We start from the raw sequence: 14,942 nt of genomic DNA on the forward strand, positions 1-14,942 counted from the left end.
CCAGATCCCAGTCTGCTCTTTTTTTCTGCAGACCTTGAGTCACCTTGTTCCAAGGGGGAAACGCGCTTCAGGAGGCGCCCAGAGGTGACTTCAGGTGGCACGACCCAGGAGTCCGAGCTCTGGGAGAAGGGTCATTGGAGCAGCTGCGGAGATGGGAGGCGCCGGCAGCAGGAGAGCGGTGAGGCCCGGGTGCTGGGGCACTTCCAGGAAGAGGCGCGGGCGCTGACAGCGCGGGGCCAGGGACTGTGGGCGGTACCGTCCGACGGGACGAGTCACCTGACTCGCTCAGGCCACGCCCACCGACTCGTGGGCGGGGGCGAATGCAAATAAGCCCGCGGCGGCGGCCAATCTTGGCGCGCGCCGGGGGCCCGGGGCCCGGGGATCCGGGAGGCGGGCTGGCGCGCAGGCTCTAGTCTCTGCAGCCCTGGGCTTTTGCTAGCGGCGTGGCGGGCCTGCGAGCTTGTGCTGTAGTTGCTTCCTCGACCTCCTAGTCTTCAGCGGCCGGCCGGGTCAGGCCGGACCCGCGCAGCGGGCCAGGCGGCGGCTGCCTCAGGCGGAGGCGGAGGCGGAGGTGCGGCGGGGGTGGGGGCCGTTGCCTTCGCAGGCGCCTGGGCCGGCCCGCGCCTTTTCAGCGTGCTCCATGCATCCGGAGCCTGCCCCGCCCCCGAGCAGCAACAGCCCCGAGCTTCCCCTCAGCTGCGGCAACACCACCAGCGGCAGCCGCCGGAGCCGCCGCCGCAGCGGGGACGGGGAGCCCCCGGGGTCGCCGTCGCCCCCGCCGCCCGCCGTGACCTACCCGGACTGGATCGGCCAGAGTTACTCGGAGGTGATGAGCCTAAACGAGCACTCGATGCAGGCGCTGTCCTGGCGCAAGCTCTACTTGAGCCGCGCCAAGCTCAAAGCCTCCAGCCGGACCTCGGCTCTGCTCTCCGGCTTCGCCATGGTGAGCTCGGGCCGCCCTGCCCTGCCCCCTTTCAGGTCTGGCCACTGTCGCCCGCAGCTCTGACGGGGCCCACAGGGGAGCTGGCTGGGCGGGCCAGGCGGGCTGGGGGTGAAGGGAAGAGCTGGGAGAAAGCTGTCGTGGACGCTGGAGGCGTCTAGAGGTGCTGGACATGAGAGGTGGGCGACACATGACACCCGGTGTGGGAGACTGGGGGGGCCTCAGATACTTTCAGATGGGCAAGCTTGATGCAGCAAGGAGGGAGAAACAGCAGCATCCTCGACGTAGATCTGTAAGAAGACATTCCCACATACGTTCAGGGGGAAAGGAAAGACATAACGTGGTCTGATCTCTTTGGAAGCAGGTATCAGGAGGTTGGGAGGTCAAGGACCCCTGAGCCGTCTTCCTAGTTCCCCCACACTTGGGGCCAGGTTCTTTTATTACCTGGTAGAGGGGATTTCCCGACATCCTGTCTCCTATGGCATTTTCCGAGGCCTCAGCCTGGGGGTTTGACAACCGCTCGCCACCTCAGTGTCTTCTCCAGAAACTTGCCAGAGTCGCTGGGTGTGGGGGAGGACCATGGGACATGTTCCCGTTGAATGGGCTCTTGATGTAGCCGATGGGCTTAGTTTCCGCTCCCCATTCGGGCTGGGTCGGAGTGAGAACCAGCCTCTGGGGAGTGGGGTAGGTGAGGCTGCAAGTTGGGCTGAGAAGTGGCCCCGAGGATTCCTTCATGCTGGGCATCTTGGAGTCTCCCGGGGCAGGGAGCTACAGAACAAGTCCCGATTATCACTTTCGGTGACCTCAGCCTGCATGAATGGGGTCTGCTCCTCCTCCCCAAAGGTTTTTAGCCCAGAGCACCCTTGCCTCACCAGTGAGTGCGGTAAGCTCCTGGCCTTGAGGGAGGAAGTGGCTGCACCCTCCGTGTTTTCTTGGGAAGGGAGCGTGTCTGGCACTCTCCCTGTGCTCCTCAAACTAGTGGGCGATGCGATGCACGGGAGCAAGAACTCTTTAGAAGCCCTTAGCCGTCCCAGGGCACCCTGGGGCCACGGTGGAAAGGCCAGGTGATTGAGGTTGGGGAAGAGCTCTCCGGGCTCTGCCACTTGCTGCCTGTGTGCCCTCAGATTAATCCCTGCGTGGGCCTCGGTTTCTGAATTGGTGAAGGAAGGCTGCTACTCAAGTTTCTCTGACTTTAAGAATTTAATCGAGGAAGCCTTTGAGAGGGGAGGAGAGAATGTGTGTGTTTGTAAGAAGTGTCACTCTATCTTTTAATTTAGGTCTATATGAAGGGATGCTGTTCTATCAGCCCCAAATCCTAGGAATAGCTGACACTTAACCAAGCACCCACTAGGTGCTTGGCACTGTGTAGGTTCCCTAACTTATGCACTAAGTCCTCGACCACCCATTGAGGTAGTTTTGTCATGGGACTTTCCCGTGGCCACACAGCTCACCTGCTGGAGCGGGATTTGAACCCAGGACGTCTGACATCCAGAACTCTCTTGGACACTTGTGCCATTTGTGGTGTGTGGAGCTTTGAGCCATGTCCTGCCAGGGACCTGTTAGGACCAGGCCTTGTAGGGAACAAGAAATAGAGCAGGAAAACTTCTCTTAAGCAAAATAAAATGTTACAGTTAGGGGGGAGGGAGTGACACCAATGGGTGTTGGCTCTTCATAGCAGCTCTCTGGGTTTCAGATGGCGGGATGCCTATTCCTCTTTCTTGTGGTCATAAATTCACACCTGCCCAGGCCCCTTCCCACGCCAGGAGAAGTAAGGAGCTGATGGGTGAAACTTTCCTGCCTTCTTGAATCGTCTTTTAGAAGCCAGGCCTTCTAATCAGATGTCACCTCCTTCTTCCTCTTGCTAAAAACAGTGTGGGAAGTCAGGCAGCAGGGGTGGCCAGCGGCACTTGGTGGGCCTTGAACTCACCCAGGCTGTTTCCTGGGGACCTTTATTTTACGCAGTCGGGGTGGAGGAGGCTTCCTGGCTCCACTGATGAAATCCGCCAAATTCTGCCAGCAGGGAAGGCTAAACCCCATGACAGCTTCTGTTCTGGAGAAACGGTTACAAGAGAGTGACTGCGTTTGCCATGAGTCTGGAAGTGAGTGGGCGAGATGTCGTTAGGGTGGAGAGCGGGTGCTCGGCAGGGCGGGTCTGCCCGCGTACCGCTCCCACCAACGACACCCAGCTTCGTGAAGGATACTTGGAGAGGAAGGGGTGCCACGCAGCCAAGCGCCATGGAAAGTAGGGTGAGCAGGTTTCCTGGACTATTCTCCCGTGGCCTGTGAGTCAGCACAAGCAACTTCCTGCCCCCAGAGGGCTTCCTTCCTAGAGACCTGGAAAACCAGAAGAAGTGACATGACGTGACCTTTGATTTCCAAGGGTGCGAGAGTTGGTAAGGATGCCAGACTCACCCGTGCACAAGGTGAGATTGAGGGAGGGTCTCCCAAGAGCCTGGAGGGGATGGAGAGACTCCCCTTTCATGGGTGGAAGGGCCTGGCCAGGTGCCCTGAGGCGCTGGGGAGATAGGCCATGGGACCTCAGACAGCGGCTTCGGGGCCAGTTTTCTCATGTGTGCAAAGGAGGCACATATCCTGTTCTCCCATGGCCTTGCATGCAAGGTCCGACTGGGCCCACGAAGGATTGAGGAATTATCAGGATCTGATGACGTACACCTTAGCTGGACCCTCTCTAGCCTGCAGATAAGATTCCCATTCCTGATGGCATTTCCAGAAACAGCAGGCCTTGTCTGGGCTCAGCATCCAGACTCTTAAAACCAGGGGCCCCGGATGTAGCACATGGTCAGCAGCGTGCAAGTGCTCCTTGAGCCGAGGGCGCCATGACTCGGGCCACCTGTGCCTCAGTTTAGCTCTCAGCAAGAGGCAGCCAGCCTCGGCCTGACCCTGTCCCCTTGGGGCCGTGGTGAGCACACGTAGCAATCGTGGTGTGCTGGGGAGGGCAGCCTGTAACGTTAGCCTAAGCAGGAGATAATTGGGAAGGGCAGACAAAATGCTTTCTGTGACCTGCGATCAATTATTTTTGGATTATCTGCCTCCTCAAGTTCTCCACCTGCCAGCACCCTTTTGTTCCCAGGTTCCAGAGCGGGTTCAGAAGCTGCCTGGAATTTCTCTGAAAATGAGTTGGAAGGAAGGGCTCAAATCATAAGACATTATTGAGCCCCTGTGACACGTTCTGAGTTCAGGGGGCATGGAGATGAGTAACAAATTACTCCTTAGGGTGCCCGTTACCTTTTTTTTTTTTTTTAAAGATTTATTTATTTATTTTATTTTTGCTGCATCGGGTCTTAGTTGCGGTTCGTGGGATCCTCCACTGCGGCGCGCGGGCTTCTCTCTAGTTGTGGCCCGCGTGCTCGGTAGTTTCGGTGTGTGGGCTTAGTTGCCCCACGGCATGTGGGAATGTGGGATCTTAGTTCCCCAACCAGGGATCAAACCCCCGTCCCCTGCTTTGGAAGGCAGATTCTTTATTTTATTTTATTTTTTAATTTTTGGCTGCATTGGGTCTTCGTTGCTGTGCGCGGGCTTTTCTCTAGTTGCAGCGAGCGGGGGCTACTCTTCATTGCAGTGCGCGGGCTTCTCATTGCTTTGGCTTCTCTTCTTGCAGACCACGGGCTCTAGGCACGTGGGCTGCAGTAGTTGTGGCACGTGGGCTCAATAGCTGTGGCTCTTGGGCTCTAGAGCGCAGGCTCAGTAGTTGTGGTGCACGGGCTTAGTTGCTCCACGGCATGTGGGATCTTCCCGGACCAGGGTTCGAACCCCTGTCCCCTGCATTGGCAGGTGGATTCTTAACCACTGCGCCACCAGGGAAGCCCCATTGCCATTGTTGGTTGGGCTCCTGGAACAGGCTAGAGGTTGTACTAAGTATGCTCCTTGTACTATCTCTTGTGATCTTCACAGCCTGGGGAGTGAGAGTAGGTGTGGTTCCCCAGTGAATGACTTGTCTGAGGTTAGCTGGCTGGTAAGCTGCTGGGCCCTGTGACCGTGGTGTGGCCCCACTGCTACGGGAGAGGAAGCACCAGAGAGAGTGGTGGGACAGAGCTGGGAGGTTCGCGTATTGTAGAGCAGAGTAAGAACAGGGACTCTGGAGCCAGACAGCTTGGGTTCAAATCCCAGCTCTACCACTTATAACTGTGAGATCCTGGGGAAGTTGCTTAATGTCTCTGGGCCTCAGCTTCTTCTTCTGTAAAATGGGGGTAATAGTAATACCAACCTCATAGGCTTGGTGTGAGGATTCATTTGTATTTGCAAAGCACTTTAATGTACCTGGCCCAGGTACGACGGAAACTCTCTCACCCTTGTTCCCATAGGTTGGGGACTGCTTTTTTTTTTTTTTTGGCCATGCTGCGGCATGTGGGATCCTCGTTCCCCCACCAGAAATTGCATCCGGGCCCACGACAGTGAAAGCACTGAAACTTAACCACTGGACCACCAGGGAATTCCCAGGGCTTCTTTTATAAGGGTTAACTGGTTTAGAAGAATGTGATTCCAGCTAAGCCTTGAGGGTGGTAGAGTTAGGGCTTGGGGAAGAACCCTCTATCAGAGGAAGTACTAGGAGCAAAGTTACTAAGGCGAAGAATTATAGGCTCTCCAGGAAACGGCAGAGAGTATGATGTGGCTGGAGTTGAGAGTGTGTTGGGGATAGTAGAGGAAGATGAATCTAGCCAGAGTAGATGGTGCAAGGCCTTGACCTGCTGTTTGGGACGTTTGAACTCTTGTATTGGCAGTGGGGAGCCATGGAAGGTTTTGGAGAAGAGGAGTTCCATGATGAATTCTTGAATAATGTTGAAGATGTTACTATTTACTGAACACCAGGCAAGAGCCTGGACCCTTTTCTTTCATTCTTACTTAATCCTCAGAACAGCTCTTAAACATATGTACTGTCGCCTCCGCAGAGGCTTACAGAGATTCTGATCACCCAGCTAGTAGATTTCAAGCCCCGATCCGTCTGACTTGGAGTCTTTTCTACTCAACCACCCTCTCACCGCGTCCCTTGTTGTTAGTTGAAAACTGGGTCTTTGAAGATGTGCAGTTCTGCACTCTGGGCCGTGTACAAATGGAATTTTGCTGAATGCCCCAAGGGAAAGGCACTCCCTGCCTAGCTGAGAAGCCTTTTGGAAAACTTCACAAGTGCCTGTGGCACGTGTCTGGAATTTTCAGCCAGGGTCTGTGTTGAGCTCTGCTGATTTCTGCTGGGTCCAGGGCTGATGAAGGAGAGCTCTAGGGCTTCCCAAGGTGGCACTGTGGTAATCAATGTTGGGAAGGCGAATCCCTGGAGAAATGAAACTGAGAAAGTTTAAACAAGAGCAAGTTTCTCTCTGGTGGAACTTCTGGGAGGCCTTGAATATGCCTCCCAGAAGGGATGCCTTAAGCTGATAGAACCACGGGAATTCCCTGGCAGTACAGTGGTTAGGACTCCATGCTTTCACTGCCAAAGGCATGGGTTCAATCCCTGGTCGAGGAACTAAGATCCTGCAAGCTGTGCAGTGTGGCCAAAAAAAAAAAAAAACGGCTGGAACCACAGACTCTTCAGAGGAGAATGTTCTGGGACTGTGGTTTGACAGCCCTCTTCGGGAGCATTGGTCTAACTCAGGAACGGACCAGCTTTTTCTATAAAGTAAATATTTTCAGCTTTGCAGGGCACACAGTCTCAGTGATAACTACAGGTGTCCCCTACTTTTCGAAAGTTCGCTTTACGCCACCTCGCTTTTACGAAAGACCTACGTTAGTACCTGCTTTCACTAACCTGAAAGAAACCCAAAGAGAATTTTTACTTTTACCAAAAAAAGGTAAAAAGCGAAAATAGCACGCAGCATCTGGTTTGCAGTGAGCCATTATAGAGGCAGCACACACCCCGAGGGGTGAAACTGGCACCACTAAACTCCTTTCCCGGGAACCGCACTCAGCATCTCGGCATCAAGTCACCAGAGCTTTGAGCTGTGTCTTTGAGCATCTGTGCTTTAATGTCGGTTTATTTGTGCATCTGTTAGCAAGATGTCTCTCCTAAGGTAATTGCTCCATCCCTTTAGGCCATTTCACCTTACAGAAGGTTTCAGAGGTACATTATAGGGGGAAACCTGTACTCAGTTCTGCTATTTTAGCTCGAAAGCAGCCACAGACCTTGGATAAATGAGTGGGCGTGACTGCGTGCCAGTAAAACTTTATTTGCAAAGAAGTACACTGAAGCCAGTTTGGCAACCCCTGATTTAAGTGGCCTCCAAACTTTTTGAGCGCACACCCCGCTCAAAATATTGTCAATACTAGGCTCAGTATTTGTATACATGTGTATGCACGCTATGTGTATATGTATATATATGTATGCACACTACGTGTGTATGTATACATATATGTATGGTAATGAATGCTATGTGTGCTAATAACACATGAGTATTAAAAGGTACATAGGGGACTTCCCTGGAGGTCCAGTGGTTAAGACTCCACACTTCCACTGCAGGGGCACGGGTTCAATCCTTGGTTGGGGAACTAAGATCCCACAAGCTGTGAGGCCAGAAATTTTTAAAAAAGAAAGTACATAAAGACAAATCAAAACAACCACAACAAAAGTACGTAAAAATACAACATTGAAAAGTTGAAAGGATGAGCTGAAAAAGGAATGTCATGAGAGTTCTTAGGGTTTCCAGTGGATTACATAGGATTGTCTTTGGACACTTTAGAAACCCTGGGCTGAAATACCCGAAGGTCAAGTCTTGCCTTTAATGTTCGTTTACTGAGGCCCCTAGAGGTCCAAGGCCCAGTGTTGGAAGCTGGAGAAACAGAGAAGTAGAGTGGAGGAAACCAGACGTGTCATTACATCTTCAGAACGTGTTTGGCAAGTGCAGCAGTGGAGGAGCGTTGGTGGAGGGACACTTAACACCCTCTGAAAACACTTGCCTAAACGTTCACTAACTGTCATCCTCCCTGGAGCAGGGATTCTGCTGTCTTCCTGCTTTTTCTCCAGTGGAGCCACGAGATCCTTACGGCACATAGTAAGTTCTCAAGATCCTTAAGGCACATAGTAAGTTCTCAATGAAAGTTGTCCGTGAGGGGAATTCTCTGGCGGTCCAGTGGCTATGACTTCGCACTTTCACTCCTGAGGGCACGGGTTCAATCCCTGGTTGAGGAACTAAGATCCCTTAAGCCGCACAGCGCAGCTTAAAAAAAAAAAAAAAAAAAAGTCCGTGAACGAATGAATGGCCCCGTCCTCACCTGGGAGGCCATGGGACAGGGGTGACTTGGAAGGTAAAAACCTGAGGGCGTCAAAGTTAGCCAGAGGAAGAGAAAGGCTAGGCCTGTTCTCTACCCCCTCCCCCCATCCTGCAGGTTCAAACCTGTTAGTGGCTTGTGACATTGAGTGAGTCGCAACCAGCAGACGTTTTGTGTGTTCTTTTTTTTTTTTTTTTTTGGAATAAGAGTGGAATGAAATAGAAAGCAGCAGCGTGCATCACGTGTTGTGAGAGGAGCCTGGATTAGCATGCTTTAAGGATAATTATTGTTTGGGGAAACTTGTTTCTGTTATAAATGGGTATGTGTCTATTTATGGAAAGGTTTGGAATACTGGTCTATGGTGGTCGAAAGAGTTTGTAAATTACTGGATGAGCCCTCAATCCTCTCTGAATAGATAGTTTGCATCGGAGGGGAGGCCAGCAGGCTCAGGCAGCGCTGGGTGACCCCGGCTGACTGTGGCTTGGCGGCCCCAGTGAACAGGAGAAGCCCAGGCTTGGGAAAGGATAGTTGTGTCTTCCAGCTGTTGGGCGCCCGGGTCAGGCCAGGCATGGGAAGGCTGCCTTGGAAGGGCCTGGCCTCGGCGCCGGGTGGCAAGGGTCTCCGCGGAGCCCAACAGGAGTGACAAGGGTGGTCGGCATCCGGGCGTGGTGGGCAGACACCCAGCAAGGCCAGCCGGGCCCTACCCTTCTCAGGAGCCTCCACTTGGCTCGCGCGTGAGGTTTGGTGTCCCCGTGGCGGGATGGTGGTGTTAGAGGTCCGCGGGCCAGAGTGAGGTGGGGCTGGCCATCTCTCGCCCTTCCTCACCCTTTGGGACCCATATGGCCAAGTTTAAGCAGGCCTGTGGCTGGCTGGGAGCTGTTTATTTTAGGTTAACGGCCCAGCACTCTGGCTATATTTACCTTGCGAAGCTGCTTGCAATCTGATCTGATCTCTCTGGGACTCAGCTGGGGCCCTGGGAGTCGCCTGCCAGATTCCGAGAGCCCCCCCACCCCGCCCCGCCCCGCCGGCTTTACCCTCCCTGCCCTTGGGGAGATATCCTGAGTGGGGCACATTCTGAAAAAAGCAGTCGTTTCACGGCTCCTGTGAACAGTGTTCATCAGGAGCCATGACTCGTGCCAGGCATTTGTTCACGCAGCCCCTGGACACTGAGCTTGGCCCCCACTGTGGGAGCTGTACACACAGCCCGCCAGCGTGCTCCACGTTCCAGGAACCGTAGGGTCCGGCGAGGACGATGGGGCTTCTTCCGGAGCACGGCAAGGCCCCTTCCTCGTCCTCAGAAGGCCCAGCGTCACAGGCTCCCCACCAGCCCGAGACCTTGGGGGAAATTCTGCTGTCCCCAAGCCAGGTGTGTCCCAACAGCTGTGTGTACGGCTCTGGAGCCTGGGGGTCCGGCAGGGTGGTCTCTGTCCTGCCAAGGTGGCCATCTGGCCAGCTGTGCCGTGGGGCACACGTTCTCCTTGTGCCCAGGGTTTGGCGCTGGAGCAGGCCAGGCCCAGAGTGGGGGTCTGAGCCCCTCCCCCTCCCCAGGGAGCGGAACCCGGGCCCGTGGGGTCAGCTGTCACCAGCCTCGGCGGAGGGCATGCTGGGGGCTGTTTGTCTTCCACTTTAAGCCCCGCGTTTTTCTTTTTTAACTAAGATTTATTGAGTACCTTCGGGGGGCCGGCCCTTTGTTAAACCCTTGTCAAGACCTCATTTAACCCCCTCAGTGATTGTTTTAGTCTGCCTGGGCTGTCAAAACAGAATACCACAAACTGGGTGGCTTCTAAACAACAGATGTGTTTATTTCTCACAGTTCTGGAGACTAGAAGTCCAAGGTCAAGGTGCCAGCAGATTCAGTGTCTGGTGAGGGGCTGGCTTCGGGGTTCATAGACACTGACTACTGTCCTCACCTGGCAGGAGTGGTGAGGGGGCCTCTGCTGGGGGCGACTGTCCTGTAAGGGCACTAGGGCACCGCCCCCATGACATAGTCACCCCCAAAGGCCCTACCTCCTCACACCATCACCTTGGGGGTTAGGATTTAAGATATGAATTTAGGGCTTCCCTGGTGGCGCAGTGGTCGAGAGTCCGCCTGCCGATGCAGGGGACGCGGGTTCGTGCCCCGGTCCGGGAAGATCCCACGTGCCGTAGAGCCGCTGGGCCCATGAGCCGTGGCCGCTGAGCCTGCGCGTCCGGAGCCTGCGCTCCGCAACGGGAGAGGCCACAACAGTGAGAGGCCCGCGTACCGCAAAAAAAAATTTAAAAAAATAAAATATGAATTTAGAGGGTTTACAGACATTCGGTCTGTAGTAGCAGGTGTGAGGAAAATGCTATTACCCCCTTTGCACAGAGCCTCGGTTTCCTCATTTGTAAAAAATCATAGTGTTGCCAGGTCTTGTGCTAAGGGCTTTGTATTCAGTAATCTGTTGAATCCTCGCAACAGCCCCTATTTTATAGATGTAGAACCTGTGGCACAGAGAGGTTACCAGCTTTGTAAGTGGAGGAGCCAGTTCACTCTTCATGGCTCTGTCGAGGTAGGGATATACCAGGCTTAAGGGAACAGATTGGTTACCTGTATACACGTGTGTCGTTCCCCCTGCCGCCGTATAGGCCCCCAGCACCCGGCTCAGGGCCTGATGCACCTAATGGGTCCGGACATTTCATGTGAGTGAATCAGTAGCCAGGGGACCTGAGGCCGCCAAGCAACAGACTCTCCTGCTGCTCCCTTCTCCGGTTTCAGGTTCCGGGCCAGCAGGCCAAAACAGGAAAAGGAAGTGCTGGGGGTGGGGACGTGGCAGGAGGTACGCCCTGCCGGAGGTGCCCCCCTTTTCCAGTGTGGTCAGGCCTGAGGACAGAGACCAGGGAGCCCGGGGTGCGGCCCTTAACCTGCCGTGCCCTGGTGGCCTGGCCTGATGCCCTGCATCTCTCACCTGCATGTGCTAATAAGCAATCTCAGCATTGGCCTTGGGCCACCAGTGAGTGATCCTAAAAATGGTCAAAATGCTCATGGCACTGCACCAGATTTATATGGGCTTGAAACATCTTACAAACTCCTGGGATGAAAAGTTTATACAGTCATCAGTTGTGGGAATTCTAAGACAAAAGTCTGTGACTCCTGTTGAAATTGTCTGCAAAGTCATATGACTGTATATACCTGGCTGTCTTAAGGAGTATCCAATACTTTCACCAAATTCTCAAAGTGTCCAACCCCGAATCAGCTCTAGACGGTGACCTTAATTTTGCCACATACCTCCTTTTTCAGAGACAACAGGGAAGGTCTTGACCAAGGTCACCCAGGGAAGTAGGGGTGTTTCTGGAGCCAAAACCCAGGGCTGCCAATTTGGCTTTGGTGTTCTCAGGCCAGACAGGAGGATAGAAACCCAGAGGGTTTCATCTAGAGACACTGGGTTTGAGGGTGAGGTTTTTAAACTGTATAACAATAATAATAGTAAAGCCTCTTTTATTGAGGGTTTACTCTGTGCCAGGCACTTCACTTAAGTATTTAATGTGGGATTAACTCAGTCCTCACAACTCTTTGAGTTATGTACCAGTCTTTTTTTTTTTTTTTTGGCCACACCTCACAACTTGTGGGATCTTAGTTCCCCGACTAGGGATTGAACCTGGGCCCCGGCAGTGAAAGCACCTAGTCCTAACCACTGGACTGCCAGGGAGTTCCCCCAATTCTCTATTTTTAAATTATTAATTAATTAATTGATTAACTTTGGCTGCTCCGGGTCTTAGTTGCAGCACGTGGGATCTAGTGCCCTGACCAGGGATCGGACCTGGGCCCCCTGCATTGGGAGTGCAGAGTCTTACCCCCTGGACCCCCAGGGAAGTCCCCCAATAGTCTGTGTTTTACAGATAAGGAAACTTAGGCGCAGAAATTTGAAGGAACTTGCCAGAGCCTCACAGCCTAATAAAGGGCAGAGCAGTCAGGGCTCAAAGCAGGCAGCCTGGCTCCAGAGCCCGTGCTCCTAGCCACTGCCCTACACTGCCTTTCCAGGCCTAGGAAGGCTGTGGAGGTACAAGAAATGAAAGCAAACAGGACCAGGCATTACAAACAAGAAAGCTGGGAAGGAAGGAGCCCAACCCCTCCCCTGGAGTAAGGAGGGGTCGGGGCAGCTGTGGGGCTTGTGGGTACATTTCAGCATCAGGCCTCCCCCTTCTGAGCCTGGCACACACAGCGAACCCTTTATGAAGGGTCATTCTCCTTAATGGTGTTGCCATTGGCACTTGCTTCCCCGCTCCCTCCAGCCTCGGCAGGCAGACCCTGGCAGGGTGCCCACTACCCGCTTCTCCCGGCCCATATCTGATGAGCTGGCTCCTTCACATGGGGGTGATTTGCAAGGCCCAGGTGAGAGGAGGTGGGTGGCGGGCCTGGAGCATGCCCCTGGTGACCCCGGATCCACAGGTCTCCAGGAACTGGGGAGCAGCTAGTGCATCCGCCCCGGGGCCCTGAGCCCAGCGCTGGGGCTGGAGGAGGAGATGGCCCTGGGGCTTGCCGACTGCACCACAGCACCCAGCCAGAGCCCATCTCTTCCGGGAAGCCGCTCTTAATTCCTTCTTGGTTGGTGCACTGTGTTCTCAGAAAGGGCCTGGGCATGACCTGGGAGGCCCTTCATCCCTTCACCCCTTCACCCACCCCTCTCCTTGTCCCCAGAGCAGGGCGTAAGGAAACTGCTTGGGACTTCCCTGGTGGCGCAGTGGTTAAGAATCCGCCTGCCAATGCAGGGGACACGGGTTCGAGCCCTGGTCCGGGGAGATTCCACATGCCGCAGAGGGACTAAGCCCGTGCGCCACAACTACTGAGCCCGCGTGCTGCAACTACCGAAGCCCGCGTGCCTAGAGCCCGTGCTCGGCCACGAGAGAAGCCACTGCAATGAGAAGCCCACGCACCACAGTGAAGAGTAGCCCCCGCCCGCTGCAACTAGAGGAAGCCTGTGCGCAGCAACGAAGACCCAACGCAGCCAAAAATAAATAAATTAAATAAATTTATTTTAAAAAATAGAATAATTTTCAAAAAGAAATCTCTGCTTGGGAATTGGGAGTGTGGTGCCAACAGAGACAGATCCTTTGTTCATTCATGTGAACTTTTTTTGTCATAGTGAAATTGACATAAAACTTACCATTTTAACCATTTGGGATGATTACTATTTGGGAGGTGTTTGCCATCTACCGGGAGCTCTCATTTAATTGTTAAGATAATCCTATGAACTGATCAGGATATCCCTACTTTACAAATAAGAGAGTTGAGGCACAGAGAGGTTCAGTGACTTTCCCAAGGACACGTAGCTCGTGAGTGGCCGAACCGGGCTCCAAATCCAGGCGGCCCGGGCTCCAAGCCTTGCGCCCTCTACCAGTACTTTCTGCCACTTCTCAACCCGAAGTGGGTGAGTCTCATTATCCCCATTGCACAGATATGGACACTGAGGCTCAGAGAGCCTCAGTGACTTACCCAGGGTCCCAGAGCTTGATGGGAGGAGAGCTTCTGAGCCATGACCATGACTGCCCGGCCACTTAGCGCACCTCTTCCTCCCCCCGACCCCAGGTGGCGATGGTGGAGGTGCAGCTGGACGCTGACCACGACTACCCGCCAGGGCTGCTCATCGCCTTCAGCGCCTGCACCACGGTGCTGGTGGCCGTGCACCTGTTCGCGCTCATGATCAGCACCTGCATCCTGCCCAACATCGAGGCGGTGAGCAACGTGCACAACCTCAACTCGGTCAAAGAGTCGCCCCACGAGCGCATGCACCGCCACATCGAGCTGGCCTGGGCCTTCTCCACTGTCATCGGCACGCTGCTGTTCCTGGCTGAGGTCGTGCTGCTCTGCTGGGTCAAGTTCTTGCCTCTCAAGAAACAGCCGGGCCAGGCGCGGCCCACCAGCAAGCCCCCGGCCAGCGGCGCGGCCGCCAACGTCAGCGGCAGCGCCGGCGGCATCACCCCAGGCCAGGCCGCCGCCATCGCCTCCACCACCATTATGGTCCCCTTCGGCCTGATCTTTATCGTCTTTGCCGTCCACTTCTACCGCTCACTGGTCAGCCATAAGACGGACCGGCAGTTCCAGGAGCTCAACGAGCTGGCCGAGTTTGCCCGCCTGCAGGACGAGCTGGACCACAGAGGGGACCACCCCCTGACCCCCGGCAGCCACTACGCCTAAGCCCTCCTGGGCTGGGCACTTCGGAGCTTTGGCCTTACGCCCTTCCCCACGACCTTGTCCTGGCCCAGCCTCAGGGACAGCCTGTGTAGGGGGCTGGGCTTCTGTCAGGGGGCAGGGAGTGGAGGGAAGAGGCTTTTTTTAAAGAGAAATTACTGCACTTTGAAACTTTCTTCTAAGAGAATAAGCACTTCCTGTTCTTCCAGCTCCAGGTTCACCTCCTGTTCGGAAGCCACCAGTGGGAGCCAGAGAGGGGACAAAAGCTCCCTTTGTCCCTCCTCCTCCCCTGTGCCAGTGCCACCTGGATGCCTCCTGTCCTTTCCGTCTTGACCCCCCTCCCCATTCAGTGTCGACTGTGTGCGTGTGTGTGCGTGTGCGAACACAGAAATATACTCATAAGGGACACCTCCCCTTGTGTCTGTACTTGTTGGGTCTGGACCGCCTGGTATTTCTCCTGGTGCCCCAATAGGTGAGCCTCTAAACAAAAAAAACTTTTTCAACATTTTGGGAAATTTCAAACCTACCCCCAAAAGTTCCATGAAGAGTAACTGAAATATATATACAGTCAGTTCTTAACTCTGTAGTCACAGAACACTGAATTAGTGAGTATTTCTCCTAAGAGAAATATGGGGTTAT

General features: G+C 54.4%; 1 protein-coding gene across 1 annotated transcript; it reads left to right on the top strand.

Moving 5' to 3' along the window:
* The first annotated feature begins 402 nt into the window (after positions 1-402).
* LOC131742118 (calcium release-activated calcium channel protein 1) lies at positions 403-14,729 on the top strand. The gene is made up of 2 exons (XM_059039600.2): positions 403-943; positions 13,701-14,729. The coding sequence occupies exons 1-2, from the start codon at positions 641-643 to the stop codon at positions 14,307-14,309; spliced, it is 912 nt and encodes a 303-aa protein (XP_058895583.1). The 5' UTR covers positions 403-640; the 3' UTR covers positions 14,310-14,729.
* The last annotated feature ends 213 nt before the right edge of the window (positions 14,730-14,942 follow it).

Source organism: Kogia breviceps, chromosome 15 (assembly GCF_026419965.1).
Source record: "Kogia breviceps isolate mKogBre1 chromosome 15, mKogBre1 haplotype 1, whole genome shotgun sequence".
In the NCBI taxonomy this organism is placed as follows: Eukaryota; Metazoa; Chordata; class Mammalia; order Artiodactyla; family Physeteridae; genus Kogia; species Kogia breviceps.

Excerpts from the sequence above, each read along its gene's own strand:
- LOC131742118 (XM_059039600.2), top strand. The coding sequence starts at position 641 with ATGCATCCGGAGCCTGCCCCGCCCCCGAGCAGCAACAGCCCCGAGCTT. Across the intron at positions 944-13,700 it reads TGCTCTCCGGCTTCGCCATG|GTGGCGATGGTGGAGGTGCA; the intron begins GTGAGCTCGGGC and ends CCCCGACCCCAG.